The 22,015-nt window shown below is 43.7% G+C and overlaps 1 protein-coding gene across 5 annotated transcripts in view; it reads right to left on the bottom strand.

Moving 5' to 3' along the window:
* Positions 1–22,015, bottom strand: part of SLMAP (sarcolemma associated protein) — a 118,275-nt gene that overhangs the window by 31,023 nt on the left and 65,237 nt on the right. For 3 of the 5 annotated variants that reach the window (XM_066596569.1, XM_066596570.1, XM_066596572.1), the window contains 8 exons: positions 16,933–16,995; positions 16,290–16,385; positions 14,562–14,633; positions 13,362–13,502; positions 10,370–10,507; positions 7,021–7,189; positions 6,891–6,938; positions 4,520–4,570 (listed from right to left, as the gene is read on the bottom strand). In XM_066596569.1, the coding sequence (XP_066452666.1) occupies positions 4,520–4,570; positions 6,891–6,938; positions 7,021–7,189; positions 10,370–10,507; positions 13,362–13,502; positions 14,562–14,633; positions 16,290–16,385; positions 16,933–16,995 (778 nt within the window). The remainder of the gene's footprint in view (positions 1–4,519; positions 4,571–6,890; positions 6,939–7,020; positions 7,190–10,369; positions 10,508–13,361; positions 13,503–14,561; positions 14,634–16,289; positions 16,386–16,932; positions 16,996–22,015) is intronic. The other 2 variants (XM_066596573.1, XM_066596571.1) reach the window with 1 other exon arrangement.

Raw genomic sequence — 22,015 nt, 5'->3', positions numbered from 1 at the left:
GCAGCCTTGTTCCCATGCACTGTTATTCCTAAACAAAAGATTTTTATGTGTGTATGAAATCATGTTTGTTTTTTTAATACCTATGTCCCCAATCATGTAAGACCTCTGGGGAACATTCATCTTTTTTTTAGTTGACACTTTCCCCTGTAACTGGGGCTCCTATGGATGCACCCGCTACAGTGGGAAAGCAACCCCTGTAGTGACATTAGTCACTGGCAGAGGAGGCCAGGGTCTAGTATGACCCTCCAGCTCTGTTGTAGCGGAAAAACAGGCGGTCCCATGACCCTCCTCCCCCCCCCGTAGTGAAAGTTACACTGTACTTTCACTTTCTAGTACACAGTGCTCATTGAGTGCTGTGTACTTGGGGAAGGAAAAGGCAGGAAGGGTTAAAAATCACTAACATCTGATAACCCATCCTGCCTCTAATTGATTGCAGAGCAGGAAGCTTAAAGCGCCGCCGTAATTTTACTGTCAGCGGTGCTTTAAGCCCAGGACCAGGCGCCGTATATTTAAGGCGTCTGGTCCTTAATGGGTTAAAGAAGAACAGAAAAAGCATGAACATCCTCCGATTGATAAGAACCAGCTTTACTAGAATGGAATAAAACCAATGAGCCTAACAATTTAGAGAGGCAATGAAGTCCCAGCAGCATTCAGCTCTCAATGTATTGTATTAGAGAGGACAGTAGAACATCTGTCCATGCATTGTGCAATTGTTATCAAGTTGGTCACTTTTTCTGCTTTCCTAAATGTAGTGAACTTGAAGAACTTGGCGAAATCACAGCCAATCACAGCCTGAGCTCGATCATTCACAGTCAGTCAGTGAATGACATTACTGAATGGCTGTGACTGGTTCACTGAGCGCCGGCTGTAATTGGCTTGCCGCAGCCCATCACGAGGCATCGGGACGCCGCGGGGACCAGGTAAGTATAAATCCTCCCCTTCCCCCACCCTGAAAATAAGACACTGTGCCTCTTTTGGGGCAAAAATATAAGACAGAGCCTTATTTTTGGGGAAACACTAATAATACACTCCTTTAATTGCACATTATAACATATGAAGAAATAAAAACGTTCTTCATTCCATGGGAAGGTGTTTAAGGTCGTAATTAAGGCTAAAGGTTTCCCAAGTACGTACTGTGTGATTGTTCTCAATGAGAGAAACAAAGTAATGTTGTACATATGATACCTTTTAATGGCTAACAAAAATACATGAAGATACAAGAAGTCTGATTGGAACACCCCCTACTGGCCGCAATCCCAGTTTGATGTATTTTTGCTAGCCATTAAAGGGGTTGTCCCGCGCCGAAACGGTGTTTTTGTTTTTTTTTGCATAGGCCCCCCGTTCAGCGCAGGACAAACCCAAGGGATGTGTTGAAAGCCTGATTGGCTGGAATCGGCATACGTGACGGGGCGGAGCTACGCGATGATGCGTAGAAGGGGGCGGAGCCAGAACGCCGCTCGTGCCCAGACCGACCAGAAGGGAGAAGACCCTTCTGCGCAAGCGCGTCTAATCGGGCGATTAGACGCTGAAATTAGACGGAGCCATGGAGACGGGGACGCCAGCAACGGAGCGGGTAAGTGAATAACTTCTGTATGGCTCATATTTAATGCACGATGTATATTACAAAGTGCATTAATATGGCCATACAGAAGTGCTGAACCCCACTTGCTTTCGTTAGACAACCCCTTTAAAAAAAAGTATCATATCTACAAGATGACTTGGTTTCTCTCACTGATAACAATCACACTTTACTCTACTGGCTAACACCATACCAAACCTTTAGGCTGGGTTCACACGGGGCGGATTTGTCACGGAAATTCAGTGCGGAATTTCGCCGCGGCAAATCCGCATGCGGCCGCTAGTCCCGGGATTAGCCAGCCATGTGGACGAGATTTCTCAGAAATCTCGTCCACACGGGATGGCAAATCGGCTGCGGCTAAGCCGCTGCTGCGGCGCGGATTTGCTGAACGCAGCAGGTCTATTTTTTACTTTCCCGCTGCGGCCGCGCTCTCCTCTATGGGAGCGCCAGCCGCAGCGGAAGAGCGAGCGGCCGGGCCGCTTCAAAGCAGCCGCGGCTTTTTCTGCGGCGGTTCTCTCGGCGGAAATGTTTTGCTGCGGCCAAACCGCGACATTTCTGTCGGGAATCCGCCCTGTGTGACCGTGGCCTTGGACCTCCTTCACATGGGCGACAAAGCCGCGCAATGTTGTAGCGTTGCTACAATGCTACAAGTCACATGTATGTGAAGCCAATACTTTCCTTTGAGTTTATTCCCATATGCGATGTTTTGTAGCACACAACAACCCGACACAAAAACCTTGCGGGTCCGGCGATAGGCCCTAACACACGAGGTTTTGCAGCCCATGTTTCCCTATGGAGCCTTCCTCTTTTGCATCGCATGAAAACGCGATTTTCGTGCAGTCCGATGCAACTTTGACAGTAGGAAATCCTACTGTCAAAGCCCTATTCTAAGCCCTGGTTGCAAAAAAACCCCCCCAAAAACACATACATCACCTGTCTGGCGCGGTCAGCCCGGCCGCATCTTCTTCCCGAGTCCCCGGCAGTATTCTCGTTCATCTCTTCTGGCTGGGAATTGAAAAATCCCCGCCTCCTGCAAGCACTGGCTGTGATTGGCTGATGCTTAGCCTTAGCCAATCACAGCCAGCACTTGATGAACCAATCACAGCCATTTATCGAGAGCTGGCTGTGATTGTTTAAGTGTCAGCCAATCACAGCCAGCGCTTCCAGGAGGCGGGGATTTTTCAATTACCGGACAGTAGAGAAGACGACAAGTGCCGGCGACAGAGGTAGAAGGTGCAGCAGAGCCATAGACAGTGTTGCTAGGTGATGATGTATGCTTTTAATTTATTTTTTCTTCCTGCAGTTAGGGGATATTTTCAGGGTAGCGCTTATATTTCAACCCCCGCTTGCAAGCAGGGCTACAAAATCATGGTATTGCCTCGAGAAGATGCAGCGATATCGCTGCGATTTTCTCGCAGTGATGCCGTGTCGCCCGTGTGAAGGTAGCCTTACTGACATGCTGAAAAGTTTAGAATTATTTTTGTTTTCTGTGTTTTATTTTTCTTGTCTATAACTTCTGTTCTACTACGAGTTCTTTCATTAAACACCTTTCTTACATTCTTACATTAAACACCGTTCCACTGATTTTCTATTTTATGGCATCACTGCAAAAACGAAAAACTCGAGTTATGAACCAAACATTTTTTTTTTTTTTTTTTTTTACAAAGTTCCCACAATTGTGGCCACTAAAATAGATGTCTGAAAAGGGGAACCTGGCCTAAAACCTTAAAAGGATTGTCTGGTTAAAAATTCACTTTTTAAAATGAGATCCAAATGATTTTTAACAGTAATTACCCTCCTCAGCGCTGCATCCCCACGATTCTCCCGATCTGGGCTGACAGTAGAAGTCAGGTGACTGCTTCCTGCCAGAAGTTGTGGCGCTAAAGTAGTAAGCACTAAAGTCTGTAGAACAGACGGTGATGCTGAGGCCTCTGACTGGCAGCACAGATTGGAAGAATCGCAGGGCTGCCACGCTGGATCGTCAGGGCGAGTACGGTGTGATGTCACTAGGTTCAGGCTGCCAGAACCAGGTTAGCATGAATCCGATACAGATATGCCTATTCTGCCCATGTAGCGTTTATTTTTTAAATGCTGCTGTGTTTCAGAACAAACATACTTAGAGGTTTAACTCGGAGCTCAGCTATCAGAACTCTCAAGTTGAACGGGCTGAATGGGCATCATCTCTGCCTATATGACGTACACTTATTGCAAAGATGATGGTTCCTTTTTGATGCCATATGAAAGGCCGGAATATCCCACAAACAAAAAAATATATATATTAGTAGACTATAAAAGTAAAACTTTAGATGCATTTGCCCAAAATTCTTTAAATGACCCTTGGTCCTGGGAAGGTTAAATGGAAATTATCTCAAAGTGATGGCATATTGCTAGGGCTATGATCAATGGAGGTTCAACATCTAGAACCTTCTAGGATCCAGAAAATCAAGGGACTAAAATGCTGATTCAGTGCTGCCTCCTGCGGAGGTAAAACCAATGAATCCCATGCTGAATAGGTCTGGCTGCAGTTCACTGCACGGTTGGTGATAAAGACTGAGTGTCCTGCAGCGCTGAATAAGCACTTCTGGCGCCCATATTCTCAGGACTGGTGAAGGTGCCAGAAGTTGATCATAAAGTGATGGCACATCCAATCCAATAACTGCATAAGAATACCACTTTAATATTTACATTAAGTATATTTACAGCACAGGCGAAAGCAATCTGCTGTTGTCTCTTGTCCTCAACCCTGAAAAGATTTTCATGCACTGGCAAAAGTGAAGATCTACATTTCTTAATGACCGCAGCCAATGAGAAGACCCATGCAAATCCCATTTATCAAATGCACCAAGTGGAGGTAAGCGAGAGATGAAGTGATGGCACTATGAATACAGCCCTTATCATATAATGCAGGAATAAGGGGCTCATGAAGACTGACGCACATACCTTTATCTGCATTGCCGTTGATTTTAGGTTTGAAGTCGTCGACTTGTATGCCTGTGATCACAAAACACGGTTAATGCTATAATCAAAAGAGAAAGAAATACAAACTGCTCAGCTGATGCAAGTAGAACAAGTTCAAAGCATGTAGTACACAACAGCCCCCTCTGCTGGAATAAAGCAGTACTACATACACCACCAAACTACAGTTCCCATTATTGAATGCATTCTATAGTACATGTATAATTCCCACATATTATACAAATACTGTATATATTATAGAAACCGGTCACTTCCAAACTTCACAAGTGGCAGTACAGCAAGTTTCAGAAACTGCGTATTTCTAGGAGAAGGTAAAATGTACAGAAAGCCCTTAGAGGTCCCGGGTTTGGGTGGAGCAGCACCAGCTATTGTGAAGGCAAAATGATGTAATCAAATAAAAAAACGTCTTCCTGCTATCCTAAGCAGACAGATGCCCATATACACTGGTAATGGCAGCAGTTCAGGCGCGGTCAGGAGGGCAGCCCATTTTTTCGTGGTAAATCTACTGTTTTAGCTTCACCGTGCAGATCTAAGAGGACATTCCAAGACTGCAGACGTGTGCGGTAAAACTGCACCCCGGCGCACTTATCGTCACTGTGCCCCGAAACAGACAAGGCCCGTCTAATGGAAGTGAAGGAGCGGGCATCACCTATTTCCATCTACATGTGGGACGATAGATAGGAATAGGATTACCGGGAGGCTACATTTTCAAAGCTTTCATAGTTTATGGTTTGCTTTCATGAGTAAAAGCATGTTTTATGGGGTGTTTATCGCCAGATTCTAAGCCCACAATGTTATTTACTTTTAAATTGACCAGCAAAGCAGCTGCACGAGGATTGTGAGTTTTTTGGCAAGCAATACATTTTTTATTTATTTTAACCATTTCAGGGTGCAAATAATTTTCTTCTATTTTGTATTCTAATACCTCAACGGGTTTTTTTTTAGTTTAAAAGATTAATACAAATGGCGTGGTACCAATATATGTTTGCTTTTAACTATGCTTAGGCCTCATGTCCACAGGGAAAATCAGGCTGTGGATGCATATAATTGTCTTCTTTTCCATGCAGGAGATCAATTGGGATATGAGCTCTGAACTCCCGCACACATGATCCGCACTAAAATGGAGCATGTCGCGTTTTTTTCACGCGTGTGAAAACTGCAAATCACTTAGAATACCATCCGCAGCTACTTAATTACCTGCAGAGGGTCAATGCTTTCCTATGGGATGCAGATTTGCGTTTTTTTTCACGTGCGGATTTGCTAAATATAATTACCAGGTGGACATGTAAAATAATTTTTTTTCCTGAGGGGGTATAATGGCTCATTTTATTAGACTAAATAAAAAAAATACACAAGTGAAATTGATATTTTATTAGAAGATTAGAAGACTAGCAGCTACGATCCTCTGATCCCACACACAATGCTTTGGAATACATAGTAATCATCTTAGTGTCGTCTATACCAGTATTCCCCAACTCCAGTCCTCAGGGACCGCCAACAGGTCATGTTTTCAGGATTTCCTCAGTATTAGACGGGTGATGTATCTATTGTCGGTGCCTCAGACATTGCCACAGGTGTTCTTAGCATAGGGTATCCTGAAAACATGACCTGTTGGTGGTCCCTGAGGACTGGAGTTGGGGACCCCTGGTCTATACCTCCTGACTATAATCTAGTGTCTTATTTTTGAACTTTTAAGACAAAGTTATGTTTTTGCGTACATTGCTAGATAGGGAATAGGAAGTCCTTTTCTTGTTGGTGTCTATTTGGATCTATTAGAGAAGCCCCCCCCCCCCCCATTAAACTGAGCAGTAGGCCGGGCTCACATAACCGCAGGCTGCTAGAGATATACGCACGACATACAGCCAGTACCCAATGACACTGTGTACTGGCGGCGTGCCACCCATTGCCATGTATTATCTTGGCGTGTACATGTGATTTTTCTTGGGTGCGTTTTTCAAAATGGACATCTATGGCATATTGGTACAGCATATTACGCGCGTGGAATACGCTGTATCACCACGGTTATGTGATCCCAGCCTAATGTAGTTATTAATTCCAAATATCTGGTTTTAGTATGTATGTATAGTACTCAAAAGCATTAAATCCAGCAAAAATGGTTGCGTCCTTTGGGCCAAAATCATCCATGTCATTAAGGGGTTAAATAAAAGTGTGTCAGGAGGTGAAGACCTGTATAAGAGAAATCAAGCTATGCAAGATAACACAAAAATATCTGAGGTGGAAGAATGAAATCAGGGATGGTAAAGAGCACATTGCTGCACCAACCTAGTACACAAGTCTCCTCCCCAACTGCTGCCCCTAGCTGTACGGCACTTACCCAGCGTGCTGTCCTCCTTGCTGTTCTCCTGTAGATTCTCTAATCGTACTGCAAGCAGAATTCCAAAAATAAAAAAAAATGGCCAACCAAAAAAAAAGACGAAAGTGGCAAGCACAGCGGGAGGGCTCACCTTGTAAGGCAGTAAGACGCTCATTGGTGAAGTCGTTGTCCGCTTGCAAGGCCTCAATTTTAGCTTGTAATTCCTGTTCCTTCTCCTCCATCTCATCGATCTTCTGCTGTAACTCCTTCTTCTCGACTAGGCCCTTCTGCTGAATTTCCTCTTGCCGACTTTCAGCTGCCTGTGAAGACGGAGTAAGTAATGTGAGTAACTACATGTCCTGTGCGGGACGTTCCAGGGAAGCGGACAAGTTTTTGTTGGTGTGGCAGCCATGGATAGACCGAGTCTTCTGTGGAGTTAAAGAGCTTGTTCTCCTAGGCCTCAGGTCTACAGGCATTGAATTGGGTCTTCCGCAGTTCAGTATGCCCATAGACTATCCTTGGGCATTTGCAGGTACTTAAATGCCTGCGGATGTCATTTTTTTCCCCGTGTGTGGATCACACGTAGGGGGAAAAAACGCAGCATGCTACATCTTTCTGTGGATCCAGCAAGCACAGCTCCATTGAAGTCAATGGAAGCCATCCGGTCCATGGCATGCCTGTAGCTGACACTGTGGACGTGCCGTGGGAAAGCAGAATATTTTAAAAAAAGAAAAAAAGGCACGGCACGCTGTGATGGAGGAGACACGCGCCCCGTCTGGAGAGGAGTAAAATGTATTTTTTGCCTTATGTCCGCTGCGGGATTCTGCACTCTGACTTTGGACACTGCCCCTAGGTGGTTGGCACTTTTACTTCCACATTAACCTTCCTATTTTTCTCCCCCTCCCCATTTCTTTCCCTTCCCTACCTCTTTACTCATTTTTAATTCTAGAGAGGTGCCAATCACTTTATTTTTTTGTAAACTTTCCTTACCCCTCTCTTTAGGTCTCTTCTAGATTTTCCTCTTTTTTTCCTGCAAATGGAGGACTATATCCTCCCACTCATTGTATCCACTAGGATTGGTACTCATCCCATTCTTCAACAGGCGGATCATCGCCCGTGACACACATTCTGCCTTCATTTGTTCCTTAAACGGGGAAAGTGTCTACAGATGCTGGTCCGCAGTTACCTAATACACAAGTTATACTTTTACTTCTACTAGTAATTATTAGGAAATTATAGCACCAGTGTATCTGGTGGCACAATGTGCAACACAGCACTGCTACATGCAGATCTCACACACACAGCACTGCTACATACAGTGTTCATCCCATACAACTGGGATCAGAAGTAGCACAGCAGTGGAGATGAAGGACCTGTGATGACGTCAGTGTCATGCTCCACCCCTGATCACATGGCGGTGACGCTCATCCCGAGTGATGACTTACATGCTCCGCCCCAGATCACATGCATGTGATGTCATCTCAGGTTCTGCATCCTTGTGCAGATTATGAGTGGACTACAAACCCCCTAAGGTCTGTGATCCCTGTCATGTGATCAGGGGCGGAGCATGCAACTCCCTTACTGGGAATGAAGGCCCTTTGATGAAGTCACATCACGTAATCAGGGGGCGGAGCATATAAGTCACTAACAAACCCACTCATGCACGGAAAGACAGGTCGTCGTTAGCAGTTTGATTCCTTGATCTGGTCGTGCGAGACCTTATTAATCATGCATATTTCACATGAAAACCTCAATAGAACTGATTAACCATAGATACATATCTGCGTGTGTGTATGCGCGCATGCGGGGGGGTGGTGGTAGGATTGCTAGACCCTGCTAATATCCTGATATGTGAACACATATGCCATGGAAAGCTCCCACCATACACCTAATGTACCCAGCCAATGCTTAAAGAGGACCCTTTTGACAAATGTTGGACCAAGATACATTAGCATGTATTAAACTGTACAGTGAAGTGCAGTCTTTTTTTCGCTATATAGAAGGTTTCAAGAGGAAAAACGAATTATACCGCGCTATATGCAATTTTTTATTTTTTACAATGGAAATTAATGGCGTGAAATAACCATCTGGCAATACTCCAGGCTTATACCGCCAACAGAAGAGGGAAACCCTGAACAGAAGGGAGACCCTCCCCATAACAGACTGTAAAACATTACATTTTATACCTACTGCCATAAACATCTTACAACGAAGAGGAAGTAAATGACTTGACCCTTACGAAGGAGGCCGGGTACATGGCCTGCGGCCAATATCTCAAGATTATGTGGCTCTTCAGGTTTCAATAAGTGATCTACACTGATCGTATGACGTAAATATCTTATAACTTTCCTCCCAGGTGATTACAACTATGAACACTTGTTACATTAAGAAGCCCTGCAGAAGACTCCGGTAGGGTGCTACTTAATAAATCACGATGAAATAGCAATTTTAAAATGCATAAAAAGGCTAAAGAGCAAGACGTTATATACTCAGACAGTGAAATGTGACCCATCGACATCCCATATGGTGCCTGAGTAATACTAAACCCTTACTACACGCTCCCCCATCGTCTGTACAGCTGCTACCCACCACTTATAGACGTGATCGCACTCATGCACACAGCACCAGAGTTATGGAAACCGTAGAGCTCACTGACCACGTTCACCGTGCAGCGTAAATAATGCCTTACTATATAGATTGGACTTTTATGGACACAGCGATACAAAACTTTTTTTTTATTAATTTTTTTTCTTTTTTTAATTATGAATATGGCAAAAGGGTTTTGTTTTTTCGGTAACTTTGGTAATCGGCTTGATTTAAAAAAAAAAAAAAAGCACTATTGTTTTGTGTACACCGCTCTTATGTCTCCCTAGTTGCATACTTCAAATAAACCTAGAGTGCAATCTGCAGTCTCATGTTACTCCCCTCCATCTGCCCTGCTTCTTACTAAGAGTATATCTGCAGATGCCTCACGAGTAGAGATGAGCGAGCATACGCGGTAAGGCGATATACTCGAGAGAGAGCATCGCCTTTTTTGAGTACCTGCTGGCTCGTCCCTGAAGATTCGTGGGGACCGTTGGGACGGGGGCGGCAGCGAGGGGGAGCAGAGTGAGAGAGATCCCTCTCTCTCTCCCTCCCGATCCCCTCTGCAACCCCCCGCTCACCCTGCGGCCCCCCGCATCTCGAAAAAGGCGATGCTCTCTCGAGTATATAGCCTTACCGAGTATGCTCGCTCATCTCTACTCACGATGCTACATATACAGCCGAGCTATGGTCCTTCCACACAGATCCAATATGATGGCCGTGCGTTTCTACAGAGCTTCATACGCTGTAGAGACCAGCAGATCACCCTGGGGGTTGGGTGCTGTGAAGTATTTCATGGATATTTCTGTGACCCATAAAGCCGAACACATTTAATAACTGATTATGTTGATAGCTTAAGGAAAAGCTTTGTTAATTAAAGTCCAAATTCCCCAACAACCAGGACTGCAGTTAATTACCTTCAGCTTGTCAGTTAGATCTTTAATTTCATTCACTGCCCCATTGTACTTGTTGGCTAGCTCTCGTAATTCTTCCTGCGTCCTCTCATTCATCTCCTTCAGATGGGTACATTCATCTTCTGTGTTACTTAGACTCCTCTGTAATAGTAAAATAATAATGTGCATAACGCCTGAATCCCATTAGAAGCAATACATACAGTAAGGAGTCTGATGGCCGACATTCCTGCAACTAGAGATCTGTTCCACGTACGTGAATGCGATTGTTCCCGCAATAATGCATGCTAGGTAAATGGAACTGCTGCAGAAACGGCGGCAAAACAGAAATCTAATACCCAAATCACTGCATCCTATATGCAGAAAATATTGTGATGAAGCTGATGAAGTGCCTCTCTAGGCTACATCCACACAGGCGAGAATCTTGCTTGAGTTGTGTGCTGCGAGTCGCATGAATATGAATGTCATTCTTTTGACTGGACTTGCTGACAGGAACAATTTTTTTCCTTGCAGCGATGCTCCGAGTGGGGTAGGGGGTGGGGGGGGGGGCAATCCTCTACAGTACAGTGCGGCACTCCATGTTCTGTACTGCCAATTACCTGCGCCAGAAGGAGCCACTCCTTTGAACGTCTGTTGGCGGCTCCGTGTTAGATTTCTGGTATCCTATGTGTTCTGTACAGAACCCTGGAGAAGCTGCTGTACTCCCCATAGGAAGTAATTTACAGCTTCCAGCAACTCGCCCTGACTGTTATATACAAGGCCTTGATTTAGCAGTATTCAGCTACAATTACACGAGCAAGAATGATATCAGACCAAGAAAGCCGGCCCGATATTGTGCTTGTGAATGTGTTTTACCTGTGGGTGCGAGGAGTTTTTCATGCAAAAATGTGTTGCATCACTTCTGTGAGGCTCCGATTCTCCGACATAGATTTCGTGCGCGTCAGAGGATCGGCAAGTGTTTCCCATTGATTTCAATGGGGGACATAACATGGCACAGCGTGCAAGTGCCATGCGATGAGCTTGAAGGTCCTATTGAAAACAGTGGGAGATGTTCCACGGTAACAAAAAAAAAATTTAAATAAAAAAAAAAAAAGAAGGACCTGCAGTGATTTTTTTACACTGCAGCATCGCTGTAATGAAAGAAAAAAATTGTTCCGAGTGTAGGACTCCATTCAAAAGAACGGAGTTCATATTCGCACAAATTTTGTGCGCTTCACAACGCACAAAAGTCGCATAATATTCACATGTATGTACCGTTCGTTATCAGTTTAACTTTCTCTAATGTACTTTTTATATTACATTTGGATGGCATTTTGAAAACTTGAGAACAAATCACTGGTTTTCCATAGAGTTAGGTCTACAACATACAAGGGAACCAAACAATATAGTATGTTGAGGCAGCTCTGTATACACAAGCAGACATGATGGCCTGACCTTGCATTGCAGGGCTGCAAGTAAATTTGCTGGGAGGAAAAAAATAAAACAAATTTTCAGGCAATTTGAGAACCCAGAAACAGCAGGAGTTTGATGAATTGTATTGATGAGCTGATAACACATCGCTACAAGGTGACCATCTAGATGGATGAATTGTGATCTAGTGGCAATCGTTATTAATATGGCTTCTGCAAATACTAAGGCTGAGGTTTTAGTGGTGTTTTACTTTTTATCTCCAACTTCAAGCAAGTAACTGTAATAGCCGTGTTTATTGTATACTATGAAGAACATGCCAAACTAATCATTTCCCACACCCAGAGAAAAAAACAAAACAAGTTCCTTATTTCTTCCTGTTACCGAGTGAATATAACCGCTCAGATAGCTAGCCCAGAATGAACGCCCTCATATCTCCTGCCTCGTGTCTACCACCCTACCAGTGTTCTCCATTTTAACGATCTTAGACTAAAAGGGCCATTTACACGTAATGATTATCGCTCAAAATTAGTTCAAACGAACAATAATGCCCCCTAATCATTACATCTAAATGCATGAGCTATTAGTTTACTTTTCGCTTGCCGCTCATTTTCAGCCAGCATTGTTCGCTGCCTTCTCGCTGCGTTTAAATGCTCTCCGCTCAGCGCTCGACAGAGAGCGAGAATCTGCCTGTCTAAGCATTCTGCACGAGGGTGAACTAGTGGGGACGTCACTCGCTCATGCAGATAGTTTATCCGACAGTCGTCCCAAGTAATCAGGGTATAAGTTCTTCCATAATCCACACATCCCACTTCTCTTTCCAAGTCTTTTCCCAAGCTGCACTACCCCATTCAGGTCATTCACCAAGATGTACAGGTTTTAAAGCAACCCGTCAGGCCTATCAAGCTCCCCAGGCCCAGCAAGATTTAGTGGCGGACACACCGTTTTCAGCAGTCAGCCATTTTTACCAACCGGTTTGGTGGTTTTGCATATCATTTTTGAAACTGGCCTAGAGTCCAATGAAAGCTCATGCGGATTCATATAGGCAGATTCCCACCCACTCGCTCTCTTCCTCCTCCAGATACGGATTGGTCGGGCCCTCTGAGGTACTGTGCGACGGAGGGACCTCCCTCCCACGGCCACCAGCATTTGGATATAGCTGACACCCGTTGAGTAAGGAGCAAACTCTTCTTCCGAGCCTGCTCCATACACCCTCCACAAGCGCATGATGTATATTTAGGTTATGAAGTTGAGATGGGAATAACGCAGTGAGCCCCGACTCTTACATGCTACCTAGACCGGCCAAGGGGTATCCCTGCTACCTTCAATTTTCATTAGTCGTCTGTATTTTGTCATCAAATTTCACTTATCTATGTGCCTTAAGAATACGTATTTTCCACAACCGAAAATCCATGACAAATCAGCAGCAAAATCCACACGTCTTCAATGTTACATTAAACACCGCAGATTTTCTGCACACATCTGCAGTGTGAACAGGCCATTACTGATCCTATATAACATGTATTGTCTGTAAGATATATCCGTATTGTAATGCACTGAAATTAGGGCTCATGTCGCCATCAGCTCTTACCTCAACTTCAGACAGCTTCCGCACTACCTCGATTTTCTCTTGAAGAACTCGCCTCAGAGACTCTTTGGCCGTTGTCTCATAGTTGTGTTTGTCCTCCTGTAATGCTATTAACTCTTTACGAATCCCGTCATCTGTCTGACTCTGAACAAAGATCCAATCCAATTACTTGAGATCATATTTTCATAGCGTTTACAGTGTACAGAATGACTAACAACATCAGTATGTGACAACAGGTTTATGCGCTCACTGACCAATATGGACAATATTAAATGGGCACTTTATCTGTCAAGTAGAAGCCGATCTGCTTCAATCATCAATAACAGTCATTTATTGTAATTGTTCTCTAAGGGAAAGAAGTTCACAGTGGCCAGAAATGGTACCATAATGAATCTAAGTAGTTTATATCAGCCATAGATTAGATTAATAGACAGATTAGATGGATAGTTTAGGGGCTCATGTCCACGAGCACGATCTCACTGCATATTACGCACGCCCACGTAGTACACAGTGAATTCAGTCAATAAAAGGACATTGATTTTCGTTGATCCAGTCACATTAGTATGCATACACACTGCTAGTAACTACATGCGTGAAAAAGATTGCAGCCATGTTCTTTTTCATCACATATTACACTCATACAGCCCTATTCTTCTCTATGGGTAGCGTATGCAACGCTGTCCATAGGACGGCATTACATACGCAACGCCGCTATGAGACAGAGCAGGGAATTTGAAAAAAATCTAAACAATGCACATGACAGCATGTGTGACATATATGCTGTCATAAGCACCAATGGACGGTTCACCACCAGCTCCCACGGCAGTAAAACGCTGCGTTATCCATGTAGGGATTCACACATACCGATGGACATGAGCCCTAATAGTTTAATAGGTATAGATGAGATATGTATATTAGCAGTTTTGCACATGTGGTGGTCTAACAGCTCGTGTCTAATTTTTGGGACAAGAGACCCATAGGACAGAGCTTTCTCTTATTCCTTTAATTTTTTTTTAGTTTCTTTAGTTAAATTTGTGGTAAGGTGCCAATCATCATTCAAATTCCTTTAAAAGCGCTGGAATGTAGACGATTATCGTCCAGTGTAAAAGGGCCATAATACTACAGAATAATCCAATGGCAGTATTGGTTTTCTTGAGTGGAAATTGACAGCAGAGTCCTTATATTACAGACATCCAAACTTACTTTTGAGTAAGCCTGCAACTGGTTCCCCATGACTTCTAGTCGTGATAGAAGCCGGTCTTCATCTATTAGGGCCTGAAGTAAAGATAGGAAAAATATGTCCAATTTCATAACAAAGCAAAGTTTCATATAACGCTTTCCTTAAGTCTGAAGTGGTAAGACTGAAAATAAAAAAGTGACATGCTTAAAAAGGATATTGCCCCCCTTCCCTTCCCACCCATGCATGTATTTTGGGCTGACAATCATTTTGGCAACAGCGGATAACTAAAACTTTTGCACCATTTATCTTCTATCACTTTGCGTAGAAACGGCAGTCTAAGCCTCAATAAGAGATCCATCAGTGAGGCTGGACTGATGGCTTAGCTTCCCTCTGCTGCACTTTTTATCAGCTAATTTATGACCACAAGTTTATATTGTCGTTGTCGTAAGACATTATCTGATAAGAAGGCATAAGAGATTAAGGGCTGAAAACTAAGGGGTCTTTTATACGGAACGACTATCGGGGGGCTTTAGTGTCCAACAGTCATTCCAACGATCACTGCTCTCGTGCTTTCACACAGGAATGAATAGAGGTGAAGCGCACAGCAGAACTCTTTGGGCTGATTGACTATTGACTGTTTTTTACGCCTGCACAAACTGAATGACAAACGATAACCAAATGAATTAATTGTCCCGTCGCTGGCAATGTTTACACTGAAGTTATTGTTCAGTTTCGTACAACAATGATTAACTGAACGATAATTATTTCGTGTAAAAGGGCCCTAAGCGATCAGTCCAGCCTCTCTGATGGATTTCCTATTGAGACTCAGACTGCAGTGTCTATATAGAGTGATATGTAGACACCGCAGAGGACAAACAGTGCAAAATTGGTAATTAAACCCTATTGCCAAATGACTGACAGGTCAAAATATGGTAATGCACTTAAAGGGGTTGTCACTGTTAATTTCTATCTAGTATTCAAATGTGTAAAAATATCAGATTGCATACTCTCCTTCCAAGGATCACGATTGAACCATTGCCACAGCCGTTGGTCTACAGGACATCACAAAGCGCAGCCTATAAGAAGTACGTCACAGACTGCTGTGGTCCAGAAACACAGCGGGGAGCCGGGAGAGGATCAAGTATAGGACCTGTTATTTTTACACACAGTCTTTCTAGCTCTCACAACACCTTTAAGTAAAAAAATTACCCCAAAAATGCATCCAGAGCCTTTAAAGTTTGGCTAAGGTTAAAAAAAAAAAAAAAAAAAGAGACAGTTGAATGTACAGTATAATGGGGTTATGGAAGAATAGAAGTTCATGGCATTCAAGTTTACAGAAGAGATGGAGACAGATAATAGGAGTATGTTTTAATGGAGAGTTACTGCCCATATGTGACCACTTATATGCTTGGAAGAGAAAATAGCTGCCCCAATTCTTCTTGGAGGTGATGTAAGTGATTATCCCAGAGATTGGTTTATTAATGTGTAAAAGACAACTCTCTTAATAAATGCTTTAAGGTAACAGTAAAGTAGAAATTGGACATGACCGAGTGCTTGAAAAATATATATATTCCCATCAGGGCGTATCGGATCTATTATGATGGATAAAAGGACAAAACAGCAGAAATCCAATAGATTTATGTCCGTAACAAAACTCATGAGATGCAGAACAATGTGGAGGAGGCCGCGACACTATAGTCAAGTGTATAAGACAGAGGAGGTGAAGAGAGAAGCCTTGTGGGGTCTGATACCTGCCAACTAGTATCTGACGCTTCTTGTGTATTAGCTAGTAGCCTCTGAAGAGTGGCCAGCTTCTGTTCCAACATCTGTTCCCGATGTAAGGCCTCCTGTAGAAAGTAAGGCAGCAGTCAACATGTCAATCATCTTCTAAGGAGATGACAAGAAATTCCACTGAAAGTAGGAGCACTGCACTAAGCATTGTCAAGAACCTGCCACACTTAGGAGAGATCAACCTTCTCCATCTGCTATAACATCCATGAACTAATGACGTTCTGGTGTACTCCTGTGCGAGTTTGTTAGGGTGGCTTTACACGGGCCGGTTACTGACGAGTGTCGCCCCATGTAAAAATGTGATCCGGCAGGGCAAGAGAGCAAGAATCTCTCAACTATGGGATGGGAGTCACCTGGTTCCTAGCCCAAGCGACCATCAGCCAATGTAAACAGGCAGTCGTACATCTATGAAGGACTGCCTGTTCACAGTAAATGGAAGCAGGTGCTCAGAAGAGATCTCGGGCACCCTCCACCGCCATGAGCATTAATAGTTGGGATGGTATCGAGCGCTTAAGCATCCGACAGTCATCCCACGTAAAGCCAATCTCATGACATTTGTATCACCTTCATTCATGTAAATCTCAAGGAAACAAGTGGCTTTACCTGTAGATACTGAGAGAGTTGGAACAGTTCCTGAGAGTACATACTGGGAGTGTGAGCAGCAACCTGGAATACAAGAAAATATAAAGATGGAATAAGCCAAGTTGACACATTTTGTTTTCTTGACAATTACTTTTGTGGAAAGTGGTTGTCTAATAAAAAGGAGTCACAAATATTCTGCAGCCAGTCAGTGGCCTTGGTGGTCATGCGCTAAAATCACTAGCATCACTGTAACGACCGATTGGCAAGTCACTGCTGAGGCAGAGGACAACTGAAGCATCTGTTCCGAACCAGCAGGGGATTAAAGAGCCGAGTACTACCTTATTCTGGTTCTATCAGAACGTTGTGGTGCCTCAGTTTGTAGACAAAACAAAGGAGTGTTTTGGATGTGTTTCGGTAGCGAATGGCAAAAAAATAGTACAAAATAAAAATCTAGCCACAACAGATATTTGATAATATTCGTTCATGGATGGTACAATAGGAAATGAGGAGTAGAGACACAAAGATGAAACACTATTGACAGCGGTATCTAAGGGTTTAAACAGTCAGGTGTAATCTACTGAATCCATACCACCAAAATGCCGTGGGTTTTGAAGCTGTTCTTTTCCCGCGTTTTTTCGGTGTGGCCAAACCGCAAGATTTTTGCAGGATTTACATCGCGTGGGAACCCAGACTAAGGGACATTTAGAGTTGTTTGAGAGATCGGACTTTTACGGACGCAGCAATACAAATGACGTTTTGGGATTTTATTATACATATGGTAAAAGTTTGTTTTTTTTTAACTTTTATTACCTTTTCTAATAATAAAACTTTTAAACTAATTTTTACATTTTTTTTTAAACTGCCCATAGAGAACAAAAACTTACGATTGTTTGATGCCGTAGCATTACATCATACAGCAATCTGACAGGCAATCTATCAAGCCACGCCACAGGCATGACTTGATAGGTAATCTGCAATGACAGCCCTGGAGCTTTTCACAACGCTCCCGGCTGCCATGGCAACCCACGATTTTATCGCGGAGAGCAGTGTGGGCTCCCCGAACATCGATCAGGGCATTTAAATGCCAATGTCGGAATTGACAGCAGCATTTAAAAGATTAACAGCTCCGATCAGCGGTGCTGCTAATCGGAGCTGTTGTGGGCGAGTATCAGCTGTAACAGCCAGCACTCACATTGTATGGAGCAGGATCCGACCCCCGATCCAACTCCATACATACCCTGAACCTGCAGAACATAAATGTACATGCTGTAGCGTTAAGGGATTAAAGGAGCAGAAGGAATTTAAGGCTTTAGTCAGGGTGGAGGGAATTATGAACAGTTCCAAATATCAGTCCATTTTGGCACAAAACCTCCAGGCTTCTGCTAAAAGGCTGAAGATGAGGAAGAATTTCACCTTTCAGCATGACAACGACCCAAAGCAGACCTCTAAATCAGCAAAAGAATGGTCAAAAGAAGATCAAGGTTTTGGAATGGCCCCGCCAGAGACCAGACCTCAATCCCATAAAAATTTCTGGGTAGACCAAAAGAGGGCGCTACACAAGATGTCCTCGCAATAAGACAGATTTGCAGCACTTTTGCAAGGAGGAGTGGGCAAAGATTGCAAAGTCAAGATATGCCATGCTGATAGACACCGACCCAAAGAGCCTGAATGCTGTCAGAGTACATCAACAAAATTATTAGTTTTAGGGTGTACATATTTATGCAACCAGATTTTGAAGGTTCCACCCTTAAAAGATTTCAGTTTGTCTATCAATGGAATTGTACAGATAATGGGTCACACACTGAATGTGAATATAAATCTGAAGTTATTCATCTGTGTCTAATTTAACAACAAAAACATGGCATTTTAAGGGTGGGTCCACAGCAAAAACCGCGAGATTTCCGCCAGGAGAACCGCCGCGGCGGCTTTGAAGCGGCCCGGCCGCATGCTTTTCCGTTGCGGCCGGCGCTCCCATAGAGGAGAGCACGGCCGCGACGTACATAAACAAAAAAAAGTAAACAGACATGCTCAATCTTTTGAAACCGCGGTTTCAACCGGATTTACCGCAGCGGATTAGCCGTCCCGTGTGGACGAGATTTCTGAGAAATCTCATCCACATGGCTGGCTAATCCCGAGATAAGCGGCCGCGGGCGGATCTGCTGCGGCAAAACCGCGGCAAATCCACCCTGTGTGAACCCAGCCTTATAACAGGGGTGTGTAGATTTTATATCACTGTACACACACGCAAACAAAAAAGAAAAAAGAAAAAAATCCCTTCCCTACAACAAGTTGTCAGAATTGAATGAAACTGTGTGTAATTGTAATGTTGATATAATTAAGGCTCTGGTATCCTGTTGTATTGCCTTTAGCTTGGCTACAAGTTGTAATACAGGTGGGCATGGAGGCTCTAGTACCCTGTTGTATCGCCTCTAGCTTGGATACAAGATGTGATACAGGGGGGCATTGAGGCTTTAGTACCCTGTTGTACCCCCTTCTAGCTTGGATACAAAATGTGATAGAGGTGGGCATGGAGGCTCTAGTACCCTGTTGAACCACCTCTAGTTTGGATACAAAATTGATACGGGCAGCTATGAAGGCTCTAGTACCGTGGTGGAGTGGCACCAGCTTGGATAAAAGATGTATTACAGCGGGCATGGAGGCATTTGCTGTAACTGAGCCTCGAGATCGTACAAAGTCGTAGGCTGTTGTAGTTGCTGCCCCATACATTTTTTTAAATTGGTGATAAGTCTTGCGACCAGGCAGGACACTGTAGTGGGACAATGTTGCAGGGACATTCCTGTGACCCCCCTTGTGTGTGCGGCCGAGCATCATCCTGCTGGAAAAGGTCGCTTGGAAGCCACCATGGGAGTAACACATGTGGTTGCAGGAGGTCCGAAAATATTGAGTCATATGTGATGGCCCCCCAAACCATCACACCAGCAGGGGGCAGTGTGCCACCCCACAGCAAAGGCAGGATTGAGGCGCTCACCACTAGGTCTCCAGACATAAAACAGACATCAATGACCAAACTAAACCTGGATTCGTAGCTGAAGACAGCATGATTGCACTCCGTAGCAGTCCAGTTGCGTCGCTCATGACATCGCTTCAGATCAAGGCGATGGTGGGTGTCAAAAAGCAGTAAACATAATGGGTGCTATGAGAGCTATTGTAATTCAGCCAAGCGCCTAGAAATGGTTCCGACAAACACAGGAGCGGCAACGAAGGTCCCTGGATGGCGGACAACAAAACAGTTGGAGCTGCTTGTGCGACGTTCAGGTGATCTTGTCTACTGGTGATCTGTGGAGGGTGTCCATAGCCTCATGCATCCATTGCTCTGAACCACTCTTAACAGTCTGGTCAGAATGACCCAGGTGGTGCACAATTCGTTCTTACAACTATCCAGCTTCTCACATCCCAATAATGCGCCCCTCTCAAACTCTGGTACCGGGGTGAAATCTCTTCTCTGCGTCGTAGAGGCGTCTAGTGGTCAACAAGCTCTACACAAGCAGAAGATCCACTACACACAAGGAGCCTCTAAGAGCCTTTTATAAGACAGGGGTGGCAAGATCAGTCATCTAATCGCGCCACAACTCTAATCATTACCATATCTGCCTGAGATGTAACTGCATGTTGAGTTTTGCAGCTAAACAACAACTTCTTCTAGGGGCTGGATTTTTTTTCACAAAGTGTAAATATATGGTGCATTTACGGGTTAAAGACCATAATGTTCCACCTTTGCAACGACTTTTTTAAAACTATGTCAATGTATCTAAAACAAAAATAAAGTAACTCTGCAATAGGTTTAAAAAAATTATTAGTTTAGTTCCAGCACTCCTGCATCATATATTTTCCCAAATTTAGGCTAACATACATTCAGTAGGTTATGAAGGGGGGAATGTTGGAAATAAGACAGCAAATAACTGTCTGCAGGCTCAGAATACACTGGTTTACCTTGGAAATACATAGGTCTGGACGGGAGCTTTCGAAACAAAACAGTAGGAAAGGTTTAACCCCTTGAGCGGCACACCCGGAAATTTTCCGGTACAAGCTCCACTGCTGATAGCGATATAGCCCGGAAGATTTCCGGGCTATGTATCACTATGGGAGCTGCAGAGCACAATGCCACAAGCTGTGTCATTGTGCTCGGCCTGCACAGACCCACAGAGCAGTTCAGGATTTTGAATAAAGAAGCAGGGAGATACTGCCGGCAGTCTCCGGCTTTTAATTTCAAACTCCTGCACTAGTTTGTTTACAGGTTGCCATAGAAACCATCGGCTTGTCAGAAGCAAGGCGATTGTCTCTGTGGCAGGGAGAGCTGGTGCTTGGCTGTCAGAGGACAGCCAGGCACCAGTTCTTACAGCAGAGACCAGAGAAAACCTCCAATCTTTGCTGTGTTAACCCTTTAAATGCTGCAGTCTATGTGACTGCAGCATGTAAAAGGCTGTCAGCATTGGACCCCTGGAATGCGATCAGGGGGTCCTGATGGGTTTCTGTGAAAGTCCCCTAAAGAGACAAAAAAAACAAAAATTAAAAATAAAAGTAAAAAAAACAAAAACAAACACTTGTCTCCCTTTACTTTGTAAAAAATTAAAAATAACACGTATCCACAGAAGGAGGTTAGTATATTATTTAACCCCTTAATGACATAAGCCCTGTTTAAAAAATCATAACTCCTTTATTTATCCATCAACGTCGCTGTATGAGGGCTTGTTTTTTGCGGGATAAGTAGTGTTTTCAATGGTGCTATTTAAAGTACCATATAATGTACTGAAAAACTTTTACAAAATTTTAAGTGGAGTAAAATGAAAAAGAAAATGACATTCCGCCATCTTTCAGTGCGTTTTGTTTCTACGGCACACAAAATGCAACAAAAATGACATGATAACTTTATTCTATGGGTCAGTACGATTATTACGATACCAAAACTTGTATAGTTTTATTTTTGCAGTAGCACTTGTATTTTTTTTTCAAAGACATTTAATTTCTCTAAATCATTTTCTGCTGCATTTTCTGCGCGCAATAACTTTATTTTTCCATCGACGTACTTGAACAAGGGCTCATTTTTTGCGGGATGTCCTGTAGTTTACGTTAGTACCAATTTAGA

This window comes from Eleutherodactylus coqui, chromosome 3 (assembly GCF_035609145.1).
Source record: "Eleutherodactylus coqui strain aEleCoq1 chromosome 3, aEleCoq1.hap1, whole genome shotgun sequence".
In the NCBI taxonomy this organism is placed as follows: Eukaryota; Metazoa; Chordata; class Amphibia; order Anura; family Eleutherodactylidae; genus Eleutherodactylus; species Eleutherodactylus coqui.
This window is presented reverse-complemented; position numbering and strand designations above follow the sequence as displayed.